This window comes from Podarcis gaigeae (genome assembly GCF_964106915.1).
Source record: "Podarcis gaigeae genome assembly, chromosome: 4".
Taxonomy (NCBI): Eukaryota; Metazoa; Chordata; class Lepidosauria; order Squamata; family Lacertidae; genus Podarcis; species Podarcis gaigeae.
In genome coordinates this window covers 86,244,051-86,266,123 of record NC_139677.1, presented here as the reverse complement: position 1 = coordinate 86,266,123, position 22,073 = coordinate 86,244,051, and the positions used below count along the sequence as shown (strand labels likewise).

The window sequence follows — 22,073 nt, the reverse complement described above, 5'->3', positions numbered from 1 at the left end:
GTGGTTAAGAGCGGTAGTCTCATACAGAGTCAGAACGGTTTCAGAGAGAAACAGAACTAACTGTGGTTAAAAAAGTAAAGTACCTAGGGGTAAACATAACAGCAAAAAATCTGAGTCTATTTAAGGATAATTATGAAAAATGTTGGTCTGAAATTAAGAGAGACTTGGACAGTTGGTCAAAATTGAAGCTTTCTTTGCTAGGCCGAATTGCTGCTATTAAGATGAATGTATTGCCAAAGATGTTGTTTTTGTTTCAAACATTGCAAATTGTGGACAAGACGGAGTGTTTCCGGAAGTGGCAGAGAGATATTTCTAAATTTGTCTGGCAGGGCAAAAAGCCCAGAATTAAGTTTAAGATATTAACTGATGCGAAAGAAAGAGGGGGCTTCGCCCTGCCAGACTTAAAACTGTACTATGAAGCCGCAGCTTTCTGCTGGCTAAAAGACTGGCTACTTCTTGAAGACACTGATGTGTTGGATTTGGAAGGTTTTAACAATGCTTTTGGCTGGCATGCATATTTATGGTATGATAAAGTTAAGATCAATAAGGCCTTTAAGAACCATATTGTCAGGAAAGCAGTATTTAATGTCTGGACAAAATATAAAGACTTATTGGAAAACAAAACTCCGAGGTGGCTGTCCCCTCTGGAAGCCAAGGCCCGAAAAAGACCCAATATGGAGGCCAAATGGCCAAAATATTGGGAAATATTAGAAAAAGACGGTGACAATTGGAAATTGCAGAGTTTGGAGAAAATGGAGGGTAAAGTGCGAGACTGGTTACATTACGCCCAGATTAAAGAAGTTTTTTAAAATGACAAAAAACTAGGGTTCCAGGTGGAGAAATCGAAGTTGGAGACAGAACTGTTAGAACCAAAGACTAAGGTACTATCAAGAATGTATAACTTGCTGTTAAAATGGAATACACAAGACGAACTGGTTAAATCTGCTATGATAAAGTGGGCACAGGATATTGGGCATAACATTATGTTTGAGGACTGGGAAAGGTTGTGGACCACTGGGCTGAACTTCACTGCATGTAATGCTTTGAAGGAAAATGTAATGAAAATGATATATAGATGGTACATGACCCCAGTTAAACTTGCCAAAATATACCATTCGTCTGATAATAAATGTTGGAAATGTAAGGAAAATGAAGGAACATTCTTTCACCTCTGGTGGACCTGCCCTAAAGTGAAGGCCTTCTGGGAAATGATATATAATGAGCTGAAAAAGGTATTTAAGTATACCTTCACCAAGAAACCAGAGGCCTTCCTCTTGGGTATTGTCGGCCAGGGGGTGTTAAAGAAGGACCGAACATTTTTTATGTATGCAACAACAGCAGCAAGGATACTCATTGCCAAAAATTGGAAGACTCAAGATCTACCCACACTGGAAGAATGGCAGATGCAGCTGATAGACTATATGCAACTGGCAGAGATGACCGGCAGAATCCGAGACCTGGGAGAAGAAAGGATGGAAGAAGACTGGAAGAAATTTAAAACTTATTTACAAAAATATTGTAATTTGATTGAATGTTAAGAAGGATGCTTGATCATAAATAATTGGCCACCACTAAACTAGATTGAAACTAGACGATAAGCGAGATAAAGGAAAAGACAAATCCTTTGGGAGAACTATCAGATTATATTTAAATGAGTGGATATAAGATTGTAAACAAGATGATAATTTGCTTGAAAAAAATTTTTAACAATGTAAGTGGGAGCGGGAGATGTGAGGAAGTCCAAAGGAGTTATGAAATTTTGTGTATGACATAAGCAATGTTGTTTGTTATTTATGTTTTTTTCTTATAAAAATTCTTAATAAATATTTATATTAAAAAAAGCAAAAAAAAAAGAAGAAGAGCGGTAGTCTCGTAATCTGGTGAACCGGGTTCGCTTCCCAACTCCTCCACATGCAGCTGCTGGGTGACCTTGGGCCAGTCACACTTCTCTGAAGTCTCTCAGCCCCACTCACCTCACAGAGTGTTTGTTGTGGGGGAGGAAGGGAAAGGAGAATGTTAGCCGCTTTGAGACTCCCTCGGGTAGTGATAAAGCAGGATATCAAATCCAAACTCTTCTTCTCAGCAGGGGGAATATGAACCTGAGCTTGCTGGATCAGACCAGTGGCCCTAGCACTCTGTTCGGCCTGCAATTCCTCAACAGCTCCCAGTGTAGCAACCTCTATCCTTGATTGTCTTCTGCTTGTTCACAGCCTAAGTTGCTGCTCTTCCTTTTAAAAAAGAAGAAGCTATCAGGAGACTTTCACACATCTCCTGCATCGCTGCCTAGTTTGGCACTAAAAGGATGTAATCTTTAACATACTTAATTGGAAGGAAGTCCCACAAAAATAAATGGGACCTGCCTTCAAGCAAATGTGCTTAAGACTTGCGTTTAAGTGCTCCTCTGTATTCTGCTTTCATTTAAAATGGATGACAACTGTTACATTCCTTTTAATATGTGCCATTTTTATCTTCTCTCCCAAAATGCTTTATGAATTAAATATAGGGAAGAAGATTAAAAGGGGAGAAATAAAGAGGCAGAATTTTTTTTAAAAAAAAATGGTTGCACAAGCAAGGGTGAAAAGAAAGAATTTTCAGGAAGATCTCAGAATAGATTGAGAGTTGATTAGATACAAGAAAGCTATTCCTGGAGAAGAGGAGAAAGATACAAGTCTGATTGAGAGTCTGTCTGGGATTACCTAAAACAGATTAGATAAGAGCACAGCCAGGCTAAAGCTCCATCGATCCTCAGAGCTAAATTTAAAATAAAGAATCGCATTTGAAGCACCTTGAAAATATCTCATTCAAGACAGTCCTATGATTTTAACAACAGCTTGACAACTTGATTTGGTAAAGATAATTTGTGCATGATCTTTTGCCCATTTGCAAGGCAAAGCTATGCACCATGTGACCCAACAAGCCAAACCAGGGATACAGGCGTCTTAACAGACCATGAGCTTGAATGTCTTGTGATAGGAAGCCAAAGTTCAATAGCTCCATTTCCATATTTGGCAAATGCTTTTAGGGATTTCGGAACATTTTAGTGGCTCCACTCGCTGTTTTATCTTTTGTCGTTTTTTTGGGGGGTGTTTTTAATTTGATACACCGCTTACCGTGTTCTTTGTTCCCATTTGTTGTGCAATCAGCATTGAGGCACTTCTCAAAAGGAAAATTACAAATCCTGCAGACAGGAAAGAGTGCAGTGCTTCCCCTCCCAACCCCTTGATTAAGAGTGTGCTGCAAGTTGAAGGCCAGGGTGGAAGCTCTGAGCCGTACCGCAGCAGAAGCCCTGAGCTTTGCCCAATTGGGCAAGAAGTTATCACTGGTTAGTTCTCTAGTTGGCGGGAGCCAGCAGAAATCAGCCCAAATCAACTGCCATTGGCAGCTTTCCAGTTGACAACAGCCAGGAGAACGCATCAGACCAGGGTGTTTCAGAGTGCCAGAGGAGTTGGTATCCACTGTCTCCAAACCCTCGTGGATCCCTTGGGGGCCCTGATCCTCTAGTCCCTCTGCTGTGTGCTTTCCTGGAGCAGTGAAACCAGAAAGCACTCTACACTTTAATAATAATAATAACAACAACAACAACAACAACAACAATAATAATAATAATTTATTATTTGTACCCCGCCCATATGGCTGGGTTTCCCCAGCCACTCTGGGCAGCTTCCAACAAATATGAAAGATACACTAAAATGTCACATATTAAAAACTTCCCTGAACAGGGCTGCCTTCAGATGTCTTCTGAATGTCAGGTAGATGTTTTCACCACAGGCAGTGCAAGTGGCAGCCTAGGCTTCCTACTCCCGTGTCACAGCGCAATCCTGAGCACATCACCTCAGAAGCTAGTCCTACTGGGTTCTATAGGGCCTACTTCCAGGAAAACGGGTGCAGAATTGCAGCCTTTATAAGTACGTCAGTAAATGTATAAGCCACATCCACATGTTTTTCTACATGCCAAGAAAATCCAACCGTGGCCACTACTTGCAAGAGTCATCATAGAATGCACACCAGTGCCTAATCGCATCTATTCAACTCTTTGAAAGTTTATAATGGTTTACATACATTCTCCTTTATTTACACTCAATTATGCCTCATATTCTCATGTTCAGGGAGCTCTAATTATAATAATATAATAATAATAATAATTTATTATTTATACCCCGCCCATGTGGCTGGGCCTCCCCAGCCACTCTGGGTGGCTTCCATAAAAACCAAAAATACAATAAAATATCACACGTTAAAAACTTCCCTGAACAGGGCTGCCTTAAGATGTCTTCTGAATGTCAGGTAGTTGTTTATCGCTTTGACATCTGCTGGAAGGGCGTTCCACAGGGTGGGCGCCACTACCGAGAAGGCCCTCTGCCTGGTTCCCTGTAGCTTTGCTTCTCGCAATGAGGGAACCGCCAGAAGGCCCTCAGCGCTGGACCTCAGCGTCCGGGCAGAATGATGGGGGTGGAGACGCTCCTTCAGGTATACTGGACCGAGGCCGTTTAGGGCTTTAAAGGTGAGCACCAACACTTTGAATTGTGCTCGGAAACATACTGGGAGCCAATGTAGGTCTTTCAAGACCGGTGTTATATGGTCTCGGCGGCCGCTCCCAGTCACCAGTCTAGCTGCCGCATTCTGGATTAGTTGTAGTTTCCGAGTCACCTTCAAAGGTAGCCCCACGTAGAGTGCATTGCAGTAGTCCAAGCGGGAGATAACCAGAGCATTATATTCTTTGCCATGCTCAGCTTTTGCTTCTAATAATACTCAGGCCTAGGAAAGTAGATTAATACTCCTATTCAACCATACAAAGAGAAACCTCCATCACTTTTACTTCTGTGTTGCAGCAGGATTTGGCTGCTGATTCAAACCTTAAATCTTCTGCAGACCTTCATTTTCCTGCAGTTTCTTTCTCCATGCAAACCTGAGGCTCTTTCTTCCAGCAGCGTAGCAATGCTGCATCCACAAGGGAGCCAGGCTTTTGAAAACCAGCCTACGTGAGCAACACACAGTCCACTGGTTGGTGGGAAACCATTCCCAAGCGAACGGGAAGAGATTCCAAATGGCAACCCATCCATCTGCTTAAAAGTGTGCTCTTCTGAGGGCTGCCTCCCCTCTGCAAATCCCAGTTCCTTCCCCAAGAGTCTAATTATGAAGCAATTGCTTTCGTGAGCCCTACAGGCATTTAAACATTCCCTCCCTCTCTCTCTGTCTCTCTTAATGATCTTTCACACTGGCAAGCCCAGGAAAGCACTGGTTCTAACACCTCTGCTTTGCAGTCAGGGCAGGAAGCCTCGAGAGCCCAGGATAAAGGAAAACTCTGACGAGAACAATGTGTTGAGCCATAGACAGCTATTTTCAAGGGAATGGAAAGAATCAATCAATTCTCGACATGTACTCTCTCTACCTGATATTAAATGACATTTTGTCATTTCCCCCCCCCCCTCCGAGTAAAAAAACAAACAAACACAAGACTTTACAGCAACCGGCAGTCTAAAACCTCAACTATATAAAAAACAAAACACATGGGAGCAATTTTTCAAAAGCGCACAGGAATCACGATTTTATCTTAAGCATTTTTTTTTTCTACTCGGAAGTAAGTCCTACGGAGCTCAATAAAACTCTTCTGAGGGCTTGCATAGCAGCAAGTGCCTTTGGATTTGATTGGACTTGCTTCTGAGTAGGCATGCATAAGATTGGGCTGCTAGGCTCGGCAGGCTCAACTGAAATCAGAGGGATTTAGTTCAGTGCACAGGATGAGGCTGTGTAAGCCACAGTTTTGTCAGTCATAAATGGAATATGGATCACCCTATTGTCAGAGAGAGAATCATCAGAGAATCATAGAGATGGAAGGGACCCTGGAGTCATCTAATCCAACCTCCTGCAATGCAGGATGGGGCCTCATCCAATCTGAAACCATACCAGCCCCTGCTTAGCTTTGCAAACATACTAGCGGTTTTATTGCTGCACCAGTAGGGTTCATCATACATAAACTCCTTTTAAAACCAAGGAGGCTGCAAAGCCTTCCCCCAGGTGAATCTGTCAATTTCAGATTCTCAATTTTCCAACAGTAAACTCAGTTCTACATGTTTCTGAATCAGTTTATGATAAATGTCCTTTTGGAAATTCATTGGCCTTTTTTGGTGACCAATTCTCCTAGTATACAGAACACAATTTTGTATGTAATTTCCCGTTATATACATGCCTTTGAAAGCAATCTTCCCCGAGCATATTTTGTATGTTATTTACACCAACATATGCATTTTTATGCTAATTGCTTGGCCAGAGAACCAGCTGCGTTGCAAAATTCAGAGCTGCCTCTTTTCTTAGTAAAGCTTCTAGGTGAATCCCGTTTTTAATCTTTGCAGCAACATGCCGGCTGCTTTGGTGGCATTTCTGCCGATCAAAGGGCTCGTGAAAGCACATAAGCCTTGATGAATATAAACTAAAACAACTTAAGTTGTCAAGCCTATTTATTTAATCAGATTTGGTTATCAGATTTATATCGTGCCCATTCACTAAGCGGTTTAGAGTGGTATACACAGGATCATATTACTGTATTCTCAGAAAAGACTGCTTGAGAAAAGATAACCTGAAAGAAAGGGTGATTTGCTCAAAGTCAATCAGTGAATGTCATTGCTGAGCAAGGGTTTGGACTCTCTAGCTCATGGGTAGGCAAACTAAGGCCCAGGGGCCAGATCCAGCTCAATCGCCTTCTAAATCCGGTCCACGGATGGTCTGGGAATCAGCGTGTTTTTACATGAGTAGAATGTGTGCTTTTATTTAAAATGCATTTCTGGGTTATTTGTGGGGAATAGGAATTCGTTCATTTCCCCCCCCCCTTCAAAATAGTCCAGCCCCCCCACAAGGTCTGAAGGACAGTGGACCGGCCCCCTGCTGAAAAAGTTTGCTGACCCCTGTTCTAGCTGAAACCCAGGCCTTTTAATTTCCAAGTACAAAATTTGTAATTTTGGTGGGATATAACCCACCTAAGATTGTGCAAATATTCATATTTTACAATCCAGCTCAGGTCATTGTTTCCTTGGCTTTGTCTGCTTCTGTACTGACCCACCCCATTGGGTTATGAAGAAGATGCTCAAACTAGCCAGGAATAGAGATATTTGTCTGAGGGCTTATCCACACTTCCTGCTTTCTCCTGGGGAAAACTGCTCTTTAGAGCTCAATTGGAGCAAATAGCAATTCAAATTTTCTCCGGATCGGCATTTGTGTGGGTTTTCCCTGGGAAAGGAACGTGGCAAGGGAGAAACCGCTCAGGTGTCAAGCAGAAAACCTCTCAGACCTGGACTTTCTAGGCACAGGACAAGTGAAAGTGTGGACCAGCCCCAGTCAGAACAAAAGGAGGTATGATTTCTGCCCCCCACCCTTTCCAGCCCAGTTGCTTACCTGCCACTATTGAGGTCTAGGAGAGCTGCCGCCACCTTGCTACTGCAGCAAAGCCATTCACAGCACTCCTACAGGGCTCTCTGGCAGTGGGTCAGCCACACCCTGGGAGGGTCCTTCTTCAGAGTGGCACATATTGAGAGGGGCAGCCCCAGGGAGTGCCTGTGCTGCTGCCGCTTTGCAAATGAGCAAATATTGCTGTTAAACTTTACAAGATTGACAGTTTCCTGCTGTTGAAGTTGAAAGGGTATTTTCTACCACTGCGGCAAAGTGGAAGCAGAGCAAGCACTCTCCTACCCCGCCATGGCCTGGGAAGACCCTATGTTCCCCTGGGTCCTTCATCAGAGCAAAACACGGTTGTATGTAATGCTCTTGAGAGCCTCAGCATGACCACAGTTGCTGCAGAGGGGAGGCAACATCAGCTCTCCCTCAAACAGCATCATTACATGTGCCAGCCCTTTTCTGCTCTATTCCTGCCCATCTAAACATTGTTGCTGCTTCCTTTGCCTTCTTGGCTTAACCATAAAAAGGTAAAGGGGCCCCTGACTGTTAGGTCCAGTCGTGGCCGACTCTGGGGTTGCGGCGCTCATCTCGCTTTATTGACCGAGGGAGCCGGTGTACAGCTTCCGGGTCATGTGGCCAGCATGACTAAGCCACTTCTGGCGAACCAGAGCAGTGCATGGAAACGGTGTTTACCTTCCCGCCAGAGTGGTACCTATTTATCTACTTACACTTGATGTGCTTTCGAACTGCTTGATGGGCAGGAGCTGGGACCGAGCAATGGGAGCTCACCCCGTCGCGGGGATTCGAACCGCCGACCTTCTGATCGGCAAGTCCTAGACTCTGTGGTTTAACCCACAGCGCCACCCGCCTCCCTGGCTTAATCTTTGCAGCAACATGGCTTAACCATATAGACGATCAAATCAGGTTTCATGTAGTGAATGGGACAGTATTCCTCTCAATCAGCTTTAGCTATGCGATGGCCTCACTGAGGACACAGCGGTAAATGAATAAGCAAACAGTTCCGTAAGGGATGCTGAGAAGGAATGACTAAAGGGAATCCTTTCTTTGGCAGAAAACGTGAAGAAGAAAAAAGTTAAGAGGAGCTTCTGCTCAACTCTGGGGCAAGTTAACACAGTAATTCAAAATGTTCTGTGAAAACTGAAGCTCTCCATTTCAAGTTGCTTCTAGCAACAGTGAATTAAGCAGCAATTCTATGACCATTTACGTAGCAAGTTCCACTGCACTCAACATGGCTGTATCCTGAGTAGACCCGTACAGGACTGCATTGCATACGTAATCTTCAGCTTGCTTACATGCATTTTTGTAAAAAGAGAGAGAGAAGAGCGTAGATTATGGCTCATACATGATCTCTCCTCCCCTTTGCTATCACGTAAGCCATCTCCTTTGTGATAATCTAATATCTCTATAGCAACTACACCAATTACTTACATAGGAGAATAACATCAGGGAAGTATATTTTTAGATGTCGTTTAATGTGTAATTTAGCAGCAGGAAACAAAAAGGCGAGCCACCTCCATGCCAGCAAGTGCTTTAAGACCTACAAACCAGAATCTGAAGATGTCTGGTTTAACCTTTGTTTCACGCTTGCGCCAATCTCTTTTAATCATTATTTTCAATGCCACACATTTTCTTGACGCAATGTTTGATTTGCTTTTTCAATGCAATAACTGCTCTAAATGAGTTCTGATGCCCCCCCAATCCTGAGATCAATCTGATATAAGCCAGGTTACAAATATTTCAATCAATAAATAAAATAAATATATGAAACCTGCTCTGCTTCAACACATTTGAAAAGCTGTACATAACACTCATCTATGCAACTATACGTCTGGTGGTTTGTAGGGTTGTTTCAGGTATTTTAAGCTACTTATGCAAGATGATGATCCTGTTTTATGAAAAAATAAACAATGTGACTTTACATAGGGGCGTTTATAGCCCTGCAGCTACATTGGTGCAAGGGAGCTCCATGCATGCAACACAAATTACTATTCATCTCCTATCCCCTCCAGCCCGCCCCCATTCAACTTCAAAATTAGCTCCAGAGGGTTGGGGGATCCTCAAGAGCAGATGAGGGCAAGGGGTGGGGAGAGTGAAAAAACCAGGAGTACCATTGTGCCAATGGAATCCCCTTGGTACAGCATTGGATCCAACCTCCAGGAATTCTAATGGATAGTCAGCATTCATAATTCATTTCATTATACCTGTGACATAAAAATAGGGACTCTGGGGTAAAGTGTCCCTGATTCAGAGAGAGAGAGAGAGAGAGAGAGAGAGAGAACCATCCCATGTTTCCAGTAAGGTAAAAAAGGTAAAGGACCCCTGAACGGTTAAGTCCAGTCAAAGGCAACTATGAGGTTGCGTCGCTCATCTCACTTTCAGGCCGATGGAGCCGGCGTTTGTCCATAGACAGTTTTCCGGGTCATGTGGCCAGCATGACTCAATCACCACTGGTGCACGGAGGACCGTGATGAGTGCCAGAGTGCACAGAAACGTCCTTTACCTTCCCACCACAGCGGTACCTATTTATCTACTTGCACTGGCGTGCTTTCAAACTGCTAGGTTGGCAGGAGCTGGGACAGAGCAACAGGAGCTCACCCCTTTGCGGGGATTTGAACCGCCAACCTTCCGATCGGCAAGCCCAAGAGGCTCAGTAATTTAGACCACAGAGCCACCCGTGCCCCTACCCTATTTCTAGTACTCAGGCGGCAATGGGAAGGAAAATTGATTTGGTTCACCCTAAGCTGCATGTCCTGAAACAATTCACTAAGTCAAATTCATCTACTTCTCCAGATTTTGTCACCCACTTCTCCAACCAAATATATACTAAGAAGTTTATATTAAGGGGGCATAGCGGGGCGGGGTAACACGCATATAACAGCAAAAAAACAAAAATGCTTTTGGTTGATGCTTTTGAATTGTGGTGCTGGAGAGTCCCATGGACTGCCAGAAGATCAAACCTCTCCATTCTTAAGGAAATCAGCCCTGAGTGCTCACTGGAAGGACAGATCCTGAAGCTGAGGCTCCAGTATTTTGGCCACCTCATGAGAAGAGAAGACTCCCTGGAAAAGACCCTGATGCTGGGAAAGATGGAGGGCACAAGGAGAAGGGGATGACAGAGGATGAGATGGTTGGATAGTGTTCTCGAAGCTACCAGCATGAGTCTGACCAAACTGCGGGAGGCAGTGGAAGACAGGAGTGCCTGGTGTGCTCTGGTCCATGGGGTCACGAAGAGTCGGACACGACTAAATGACTAAACAACAACAACAAAAGGCGGTAAAAGCTAATTTAAAAACGGCATGCAAGACAGAAATGATAAAATTATCATCTAGTGATATAGTAAGAATAACAGGTCCTACCACACCCCAGCATTCATCACAGTAGTAGCAGCTGGCACCCCAGTTCATGACTGGGAATGAAATAGCAGAGCGCTCTGGGCCACATCAGTGACTGTTTTTGAAAATTCCCTCTGTTTCAGAAGTGGCTTGTCAGGCAGTGCAGAGCTGCTAATTGTTGAGAAATGCAACCCCACCTAATTCTTTACATGCTTTTCTTGGATCCCATCCACTTTCTGCCATAAACTATTGGCCCTTCTGGAAGAAACTTTACTGCAATCTCTTCATCAGAGACCAAAGAGTTGATCCCACAAGTGAACCCAAGCTGTGAAAAGGATCAAAGAGGTGGTGTGTCAAGCAAATGTCTGTTTCTATGCCATCCCTCCCCCCGCCCCCGCCCCCCGGTTTTGAAGTGCAATGCAGCAATTTCAAGCTCACAGACCTTTCATTCGTTCACATGACTGGCACCAGAAACTCCCTATGGGAACTCATGAGATTGATGCTTTGCCGGAACCAGAGCCCTGAGTGATCCTAACACAAGCTTAAGACAAGCCTGCTAGATTTAAGCATTACCTTCCACAGTGCCTTAAACAAAGCACATTGCAAAGCAGAAGACACCAAAACCTGAAGGACAGCACAAGTTTTCAAGGTGAGGCTGCAGAGAGTGATGGATAGCAGCAAATGGATTATTTACAGTGATTTGGGGTCCAGTCGGGCAGCTGCTGATAAATGTGGCCATCCATAGCAGAGAGAGAAATGCCAGTGGCCTTCGCTGTTCGCAGTCACTAGAACGATAAAACCTTGGTTTTCTGTTCAAGAAACTCCCTGCATGAATATGGATTAGGGAGGCTCAACTACAGCGGTGGGAAATAAAAAACACCATACGGCAAGGATGTAAACAGAATGCAATTAAGCTTCAGTGCGGTTAGGGGATGAAGGGAGCGGATAGCTTGTGATTTATTTATTTTTATGTAGTGTTCAAAGTGTGGCCCTTTGGAGCCAGAAAAAAAAAGGTTTACCTCCTTTAAACAGCCTCCTCAAATCCCTCCGTACTTGTTTATGTTGGACTCGGTACTTAGAAGGCAACATCCAAATATTTTAAATTATAATATCTTAAAATATGGCAAGGCTCATCCTCAATTGGTTTACAATCATTTTTTTCCCCTATCATGCAAACCTTGAAGGAATTTCCTTGCCTCCTAAGCATGCTGGAACTATGGACAAAGGAAGCTGATTGATGGATAATTATCTACAGCGAGAAATTATTTGCATCAAGCTGTCAAGTACTTAGAAATAACAATCACCTGGAAAGTTTGGGGGTGGGGTGAAAAACATTTGCCTGCGACGACTTGGATCTTATTTTTTTTGAGGGATTAGACAAGCTATATTTTTTCTGTACTGAAAGCTGGCTGGATTTTGAGATGGCTCAACATATGTAGTTACACGATTGTTAAGTACCCCACTACTACGGGCTCAACATATGTATTAAATAAACATAAGATGCTACAAGTCTCCAGTCCTTTTTCCTCCAAAGAGGACTGCCTTAAGAAAAACTGTCTCTCATCAACTCCCATGAGGGCTCCTGCCACTGAAAAACAATGGACTTGGACACTTCCACCTCACATTATATCATAGCTGTCAACTTACAGATTTGAAAATAAGGGACCAGCAGCCTCGAAAATAAGGGATCAGCAGCCAAAATAAGGGATTTTCCAAGCACAGGTATGTTCAACTTCTGAGCCCCTCCAAGCCAAAGCCAGAAAGCGCAACCAGCAGGCAAACGAAGCCTCAAGTGGTGGTTCCCACAGCGCAGCAACCCGGCAAAGGAGATGCAGCAAGGAAAACCACCGTCACCTCTCTGCTGGGAAGCGCTGACCAAAGGCGAGTCCCCAGGCAACGCAGCTGATTTGATCGGCACAAGGCATGCAAGCTCCACCCCCCAGTCGTTCTTAGACGCCTTATTGGGTGAGCCACGCAGCCAAGCAACACAGCTGGAGCCTCCCTCCTCCCTGGCCAGCAGGAAGGGAGGGAGAAGAGCTGCTTCCTTTGAAACCCGGGAAGTTTAAGGGACATCATCAATAAGGGACAGCAGCGGGACACAGCGCTGGGATAAGGGACTTTCCCACCAAATAAGGGACGGTTGACAGCTATGCATTATATAACCAGCACCCCAAACACAGCCTCTCTCAACATTTCCTTCTTCCATGCCTCCACAACTGATGGTTTCGTAAGTAAGTGCCATACAGCTCCATGAATCTTCCCAGCATTTAGCCTATTAAGTTTAAAGTTGCCACAATCTCTGACTCCTCATTCCAACCTCAATCTGCAGTGAGAGTAACAATTCCGTCAGTAGAAATACAATTGCTTAGTCCACTAGTTCATACCATACCAAAATTGTCCCGTCCAGCCCAAGCCAACTGCCAAGTGATCACTACCAGTCATCTAGACCAACCTTTATTTTACTGAGAAAACAATATCCTTACTATGCTATTGTCTAGAGGAGTTTAATAGGGCCAGAGGGAGCTGAAGGGTGTTACCTTATAGATATCCAGGAATCCACACTGATGGTCAAATCGCGTGTAGAGCTCGTTGAGCATGCTGATCACCTGCATGGGAGTGCACTGGGCGCAGACCGCCGTGAAGCCAACTATGTCAGAAAAGAGCATGGTGACATCGTCAAACTTCCTGGCCTGAACTTGCTGGCCTTGCCACAGCTGCTGAGCCACTTCTTCCGGGAAGATGGAAATAAGGAGATCCACTGTTTTCTTCTTCTCTTCTTCCAGGGCTTGATGTGTTTGTTCCAGCGTTGCCTTCAGCTTGTCCATCCGTTTCTTCAAACCGTCCTGGGCTTTGGCCTGCTCCCCAACGAGGATGACGTCGCGGGTGGCATCATGAATTGGTATGTCTGAAAGGTGGAGGCCTCGGCCCATGAGCTCATCCAGCTTGTCCACACAAGGAGAGCCCAAAAACAAAATGGAGTTTGATTCCGGGACGTGAATCATTTGTCCTTTGATTTCCATCACCTGCAAAGTACACAAAAGTAGTAGTAGTAGTAGTAATTTATTATTTGTACCCGCCCATCTGGCTGGGTTTCCCCAGCCACTCTGGGCGGCTTCCATAGAAACCAAAAATACACTGAAATATCACACATTAAAAACTTCCCTGAACAGGGCTGCCTTAAGATGTCTTCTGAATGTCAGGTAGTTGTTTATTGCTTTGACATCTGATAAATATATATATATATATATATATATATATATATATATATATATAAAGATTATGGGATAATACACACAGTGACTTGCGATCTTGATCATACGCAGTCTGTAGTCCGCTGGCAGTAGGAGTACAATATGGGCATGTCTTTAAGTTAACAACTTACATGAAAAACCTGACCGTACCAAATTGTTCACCAAAGCCAGACTAAACGTCTTTCCTTCTGCAGTGTTGGATGGCAGGTTGAGAGGAGTTCCCTACCAGGACAGACTTTGCTCGTGTGCTCAAGACATTGATTCTATAAAACATATTTTGCTGCACTGTGCAAAATATGAGCAAGCCAGGGCTGAACTGATATTACCCTTGCTGGTACCTTTCCCAGGAAAATCAGAGGCTCACTATGTCAGGTTCCTGTTGGAAGACCAGACAAACACTAGAACATTAGCAGTGGCGAAGTTTATATTGGTGGTTGCAAGAACCAATGATCCCTATATTTAAGAAAATGCTTGTTTAACCTGGAGGTAGGCTGTCTGAATTGTGCATTGCTTTGTAACGATTTGTTGGGTCTCTGGACCGTAATAAAGATTGATTGATTGATTGATTGATTGATTGATTGATATACATATTAGCAATTATGCATGGCTAGACATCTCAAAGCAAGCTTTCAAACCTGTCAAAGCTCCAAAGGAGAATTTTAAGGTGCTTCCTAAGATGCACAGAACTACAGTTACAAAGTACCTTGGGAGGTCATCAAATCTCTGCTCAGTGCAGGATGGAATTGCAGAATCCCTGACAGATGAACATCCAAGCATCTACTTTAATACCTCCAGAGAAGAAGAGTCTGCCACTCAACCAGCCACTGTTTGGGAGGGCTCTATTTCCAAGGTTCATCTTATAACATTAACACCAGGTAATACATATAAACATCAGCTTACAGGTTCAACTAATTTGCCCATTATACATGCTCTGTATATCTAAAGTCTGTACAGTCGTACCTTGGTTCTCGAACGGAATCCATTCCAGAAGTGTGTTTGACTTCCAAAACGTTCGGAAACCAAGGCACGGCTTGCAACCAATCAGAAGCCATGGAAGCTATGTGGGACATTCGGGTTCCAAAGAGTGTTCGCAAACCGGAACACTCACGTCCTGGTTTGCAATGTTCAGGGGCAAAAAAGTTCGACTCAAAAGGCATTCAGGATCCAAGGTACAACTGTATATACCGTATTTTTCGCTCTATAACACACACCTGACCATAACACGCACATCGTTTTTAGAGGAGGAAAACAAGGGAAAAAACATTCTGAATGAAACAGTGGATGTATCATTTTTGGGCTTCATGCTGTGGCCACAGACATGTGATCTGATGGTGAATTTGGGCTGACCCAATGCCAAAATCCTGAGAATTCCTGTGGATCCATGCTTTGTAACCACGTTTTTGCACCATTGCAGCCCCAGGCAACAGTGGGTGCGTGATTTTTTTGGTGCAGGCTGTAGCCATGGACATGCTATGTGATCTGATGGTGAATTTGGGGTGACCCAATGCAAAGATCCTGAGGAGCCATGTGGATCCATGCTTTTTAACCACGTTTTTGCACCATTGCAGCCCCAGGCAACAGTGGGTGCGTGATTTGGGGGGGGCAGGCTGTAGCCATGGGCATGCTATGTGATCTGATGGTGAATTTGGGGTGACCCAATGCAAAGATCCTGAGGATCCATGTGGATCTATGCTTTGTAACCACATTTTAAGTGGGGAGCGAAGGAAAAACAAAGAAGGGACATTAGAGGGGTGTGCAGAGAAGCAGCTGGCTAAGAATGCAGGAGAGGGATTTAACGGGTTGGAGAAAAGAAAGGCAAAAGTTCCCCCCCCACCCAAGCCAGCCATCTCTCTCTCTCTCTCTCTCTCTCTCTCTCTCTTTCTCTCTCCCTCCCTCCCTCCCTCCCTCCCCCTCTCTCTCTCCCTCCCCCCTCTCTCTCCCTCCCCTCCCCCCTCTCTCTCCCTTCCCCCCTCTCTCTCCCTCTCCTCCAGCAGTACCGGAGCTTGCCTGGAGGGGAGGGGCTTTCCCTGCTCTTTGTTCCGTTTCAGCAAACTCAGCAACGAAACAGAGGAGGGTGGGCAGTAAGACCCTGAGGCAGAATGCAGGAAAGCAGCCGCTTCCTCTTTTCAGTTTTCCCTTCTCCGTGAAGCGCCGGGATTTGATTTTTGCATGATTTGTCGGCTCCAGGGACCACACATTCGCTCTATAACACGCACAGACATTTCCCCTTCCTTTTTAGGAGAAAAAAATCTGCGTGTTATAGAGGGGAAAATACGGTAGATCTTCCTGGTAGCTAATTCTCAGGACTACTGACAATGCTCAAGAATGCTGATAAATTACACCAGAAGACAACCCCCCAAAAAATAAATAAACGAAGAAAACACAGAGAAAGAAAATACACAATGAAAATTGCAAATTAAGTAGGGATTCCATCAAAGTTGCAAGGGAATTAATCAGTTTTTGTAAGTTGTTTTTTTTAATGTAAAGATGTAGTTAGAGAGACACGTGCTAGGCCACAGGGTCAGCCCGAAAGCGCAAATGCCTGCTGACTGAAAGTGGGATTCCCAGATGGAGGGCTGATTCACACACTGTCCTCCTAATCCCATCTGTTGGGAGTAAAGGGCATATCCAGCATAACTGCATGTAGGTGGTCCTGGATGTAGCAGCTGTTGGTACACCAAGATATTAAAATGCTCACCTCATTTTTATTTTAAAAACCATATCGTACTTGATCTGTAAATAATTTGAAAAGGGCACATCAGGAGGCTGTTTAAACTCTGCAGAACAGAAGAATCTTGCTCAGCAGTTTGCAATCTGGGTTTTGATGTGTCTCCCAGGCTTACTCATGTTTTGTTGCTTCATGCAGAAAAACTGCTGCTACTTTAAAAGATTTTTACATTCATTTGGTTTTGGTAACATACATCTAGGATTCAGTTATCGGCAAGCCATGGGAGACACTCACTAATAGGATGTTGGAGGAGTAAACCTGGCCAGCCCTGTTCATGTGCCAAAGGGTATTAGTATTATACTAATTAGTATTAGTATTATCAGTATTATACTAATACTAATTAGTATAGAGTCCCATGGACTGCTAGAAGATCAAACCTATCCATTCTTAAGGAAATCAGCCCTGAGTGCTCACTGGAAGGACAAATCCTGAAGCTGAGGCTCCAGTACTTTGGCCACCTCATGAGAAGAGAAGGCTGCCTGGAAAAAACCCTGATGTTGGGAAAGATTGAGGACACAAGGAGAAGGGGACGACAGAGGACGAGATGGTTGGACAGTGTTGTTGAAGCTACCAGCATGAGTTTGACCAAACTGTGGGAGACAGTGGAAGACAGGAGTGCCTGACGTGCTCTGGTCCATGGGGTCACGAAGAGTCGGACACGACTAAATGACTAAATAACAACAACAATTATCAGTATTATTTTACTTAATCCAGTATTAACATGATTTATGTATTTATTTTTTAGCTGCCACTCTTCTGCTTATTATTACACCTTCAATGTGCAAGGTATGGAACAGCGTAAAAGAAACAAGCTGTAAAAAAAAAAGATAGTGTTCCCCATACACAAACATATTTTTAATAATAAATTTAGCTGTGTCATAAAAGTTGCACTTGCAACATCTTCTGTCAACCTGGAACTAGAGTTCTTATTAACTCTGGTAACTGTGAACATTTGCTCCACAAGAGTTTGTACTCACATGTTTTTTTCTGGTTCTTGACTATAACACTGCAAAATTGTTCCCAGCATGAAATCAAATCCCAAAGGACTGAGAGGCTCACAAAAAGTAATTTACGGAAAAGGGAATCAAATAGAAAGAGGCAAATTTCAAAGTGTGATGGGGGGATACAACCATTTAAATTCTTGAGACGTTCACAAAGTTAACTTGTTCAATTATACTGGGGAGGAACCTCCATATTTAGAAAATACCTTGTTAGGCAGTGCACTATAAACATGTGTAGGAGTGCTCTGTCACAATATTCTGGAATTATTATGATTTAAATGTCTTACATTGACTCCTAAACTGCTGGGTAGATATGGACCCAGTGAATTACCTCTCCTCCTACATCACACATACCATCTCGGGACTATTTAATTGCTCATCGTCTAACATTGTGTATGCCATCAAATGCCAACAGTGTCCTTCAGCTCTCTATATTGGACAAACAGGCCAAACCTTACGCCAAAGGATAAACGGACATAAATCGGACATCAGGAACCACAAGACAGAGAAACCAGCAGGAGAACACTTCAATCTCCCAGGACATTCTATACAAGATCTCAAAGTGGCTGTTCTATTACAAAGGAATTTCAGAAATAGATTGGAAAGAGAAGCTGCTAAATTGCAACTTATTACCAAACTTAAAACCATGGAGAGACCTGGTCTGAACAAAGACATTGGATTCTTATCTCATTATACATGACAAAGCCATTTTTCACCTTCTCACTCCTTGCTTTTTCCTGTAAGACCTATTGCAGTCGTTAAGAGTCGTCAATAGGCTCATCACAGCTATCTGCCAATCACCCATTCCCACCACCCTTCTGAGTAATACCCCTCCCCACCTTCTCACTATATAGAAGGGTCTGGAAACTTCTGTTTCAGTGTATCTGAAGAAGTGTGCATGCACACGAAAGCTCATACCAAGAACTAACTTAGTTGGTCTTTAAGGTGCTACTGGAAGGAATTTTTTTTATTTTGTCTCTCCTCCTACTCTGAGACCAATGTAAGGTCAAGGAGGAAATGAGTTCGTTCTCTCTCAATAAAGGCAACTGCTTGAATCTCTTAAGTGATGGTGGAGCAACCATTTAAGGCAGGCATGGATAACTGCAACCCCCATGCACTCAATACAGCCCTGCAGAACTCTTTCGGGGCCTTGGGACGGACACTCTCTCTCTCTCTCTCTCTCTCTCTCTCTCTCTCTCTCTCTCTCTCTCTCCCTCCTCCTTAGCCACACAACTTTTCTCTAGCCCTCAGACCTCACCATTCCCACTTCACAGCCTGGCTGTAATGTGCACTTAAACTCTGATAATACCTCTTGCTCGCCTTGCTGGAGGTTACAGAGCTCTGCATGTATCGGAACTAGCCTACAGTTGAAAAAGTAAAATTCATTGCTCCATCCACTTTGGCTGCACCCGGAAGGTTGTCCAACCCAAATGTGGCCACCAGAAGGTTGCCCTGATGGAAACATGGTCCTCAGGCTGAAAAAGGTCCGCCCCAGCTTAAAGTGATCTTCTGTGCCTTGTGAGAACTAGCCTTTCATTTGATGCCAACGTGTTTTATCTTCTAGCCTTCTCTAGCATCAGGTCCTGGTTTTCAAACATTTGCAGTCATCATCCTTGCAACCACGTAATAACCTCACACCTAATTTGAGAGTAAGCAATAGCTGACCTTCAGTGTATGTTAAGGGCCATCTAAACTTATTACTAATAACAGTTGTTAAGATAGCACTACAGAGTAATTTCATCGTGCCCTTTGCACACATTATATCTGTAAGCACCTGAAATGGGCATCTCTAGCTTGACTCATTGGGTCATCTGTATGGAAAATTGCTCTTTGCTTTTAACTTTGTTTTAAACTGTTCTTAATGCATTTTTGTAGAGTCCCATGGACTGCCAGAAGATCAAACCTCTCCAGTCTGAAGGAAATCAGCCCCGAGTGCTCACTGGAAGGACAGATCGTTAAGCTGAGGCTTCAGTACTTTGGCCACCTCATGAGAAGACTCCCTGGAAAAGACCCTGATGCAGGGAAAGATGGAGGGCACAAGGAAAAGGGGATGACAGAGGACAAGATGGTTGGACAGTGTTCTCAAAGCTACCAGCATGAGTTTGACCAAACTGCAGGAGGCAGTGGAAGACAGGAGTGCCTGGTGTGCTCTGGTCCATGGGGTCACAAAGAGTCGGACACAGCTAAACGACTAAACAACAACAACAACAACAATGTATTTTAAATTGTTGTAACCTGCCCAAGCATCTTAGGGTAAAAGGTGGCTAACCAATCAATCATCATCAGCTTGGACTCGGATACAGCATGAAGGAGGAATTCATAGAAGAAGGAGGAGGAGGAGGAGGAGGAGGAGGAGGAGGAGGAGGAGAAGGAGAAGAAGAGGAGGAGGAGGAGGAGGAGGAGGGGGAGGAGGAGTAGTAGTTTGGATTTGATATCCCAGCCAAAGCAGCTAACATTCTCCTTTCCCTTCCTCCCCCACAACAAACACTCTGTGGGGTGAGTGGGGCTGAGAGACTTCAGAGATGTGTGACTTGCCCAAGGTCACCCAGCAGCTCCATGTGGAGGAGCAGGGAAGCGAACCTGGTTCACCGGATTACGAGTCTACCACTCTTAACCACCCCACCCCACTTGCTCTGACAATCCTAGAGCCTGGGTAGTCCAAACTTGGGGGACCAGGAGTAGGATTCATGATAGGAGTTCATGACAGGAGACTTTCAATTCTACTTCCAAGGATATTACAGACCTATTTATCAAATATGATAATCCTTTAAGAGCCCCACACTACACCAAGCATGATAGAGCTCCCATTAAACTCTAAAGCATATATTGGGAACCTAGAAAACCTGTAGACCTCCAGAAGTTGTTGGACCACAGTTCCCATCATTCCTAACCACTGGCCATCCTGGCTTTGGCTGATGACAGTTCAACAATATCTGTAGGTAGGGATGAACAAATCTGCTAGTGAGGCAGAACTGTTAGAGTAATGGACTAGGACCTGGGAAGCCAGAGTTCAAATCGTCCATGAAGCTCGCTAGGTGACCAAGGGCCAGTCACTGCATCTCAGCCTAACCTACCTGACAGGATTAAATGAAGACACACAGAACCATGTGACCACCTTGAGGTCCTTGGAGAAGAAAGCTGGGATATAAATGCAATAAATTATAATTTTGGTTTCTCTCAGTTTCTAATTTTTCTAGTCTAAAGTTCTCCCCATTTCCATGCCAGTTTGCAAGTATTTTCTTGAATCCTTGTGAAAACTCCCCAGCTTTTTAGTGTGATTTTCTCCTAATATACACGTTCATGTGTAATTTTGCCCTATATGCACATTTTTGCAATTTCCCTTAAAACAATGCATTTTATTTTCACCAATCTATGCATTTTTGTGTACAATGCGTATGTATTTTTCTAAGCATCCCTTGCCTGGAGAACTACATTATAAAATATGGAGAAGAGCAAATTAGGAAGGACGGCTATGTTGCCATTCCCTTGCAAACTAGATAGGCACCCCTTTAAATACAAACTAAATCACATTTCTCCCCATTGCTACCTGGAAGGCCCTATGCTATCTTGGCCCTAGAAGACTGTTTATGTGTAACATACCTGAACATTGCAATAAACATGGCAACTGAGCTAAGCAGCAGTTTTGATCCTATGATTAGGACCTTGTGCAGTGAGCTTAACAGGGGGACATAAAGATTCTTGGTGGTCTCTCCCCCACCCCACCATAAAAAGGTGTCACCTTTTGCCTGATCTTCCCCCATTTGAGCTTCCAGCCGAGTGAATTGTCAAGAGACATTATTCCTCGCCGCAGAAAAGCTACCGTTACAAATTTCAAGTTATTTATAGAAGTCTCCAGGGTGTTATGCAATGTGCAACAGCCTTCCAACCCCCAAGACAGCAAATTTAGCCTTTTTGATTTATCTGCGATGCAAGAGAACAGCATCAGGAAGGCAAGCAGCTGTTATTAAGGGAGAGGGAGGAGACATACGGGATTGATAAACATCAGCCAATTTGCTGTGAAAAGAAGAGAAACATGGAAGATAAAAGAACACAACCATTAAAGTACCGCAGAGCCAATTAGCCAACAAAGGTTGCCTCCCCGGTGATGCAGCACCCACAAAACAGACCCCTGCTTGGCTTTCTGAAAATGGATTTTCAAGCAGGGGTTCTGAAAAGATGCAGGCCCCTTATCGTGTTTCAGAGCACGGAATACGGCATCTAATAAAGAATGCAGCAGCTTGAGCACATTCATGAGAACCTTGAGGCTGAATAAGACATTAGTCCAAATACAGGAGCTATTTCCCAACTCTTCATGTAATAAGCAAAAAAGAACTGCCTGCCTGGATCATATACA

At 44.0% G+C, this 22,073-nt stretch overlaps 1 protein-coding gene across 2 annotated transcripts in view; it reads right to left on the bottom strand.

Annotated features, from left to right (window-relative positions):
- Nucleotides 1-22,073, bottom strand: part of GUCY1A2 (guanylate cyclase 1 soluble subunit alpha 2) — a 154,220-nt gene that overhangs the window by 62,254 nt on the left and 69,893 nt on the right. For both annotated transcript variants that reach the window (XM_083736612.1, XM_083736613.1), the window contains exon 5: nt 13,277-13,762. In XM_083736612.1, coding sequence (XP_083592738.1) covers nt 13,277-13,762 — 486 coding nt within the window. The remainder of the gene's footprint in view (nt 1-13,276; nt 13,763-22,073) is intronic.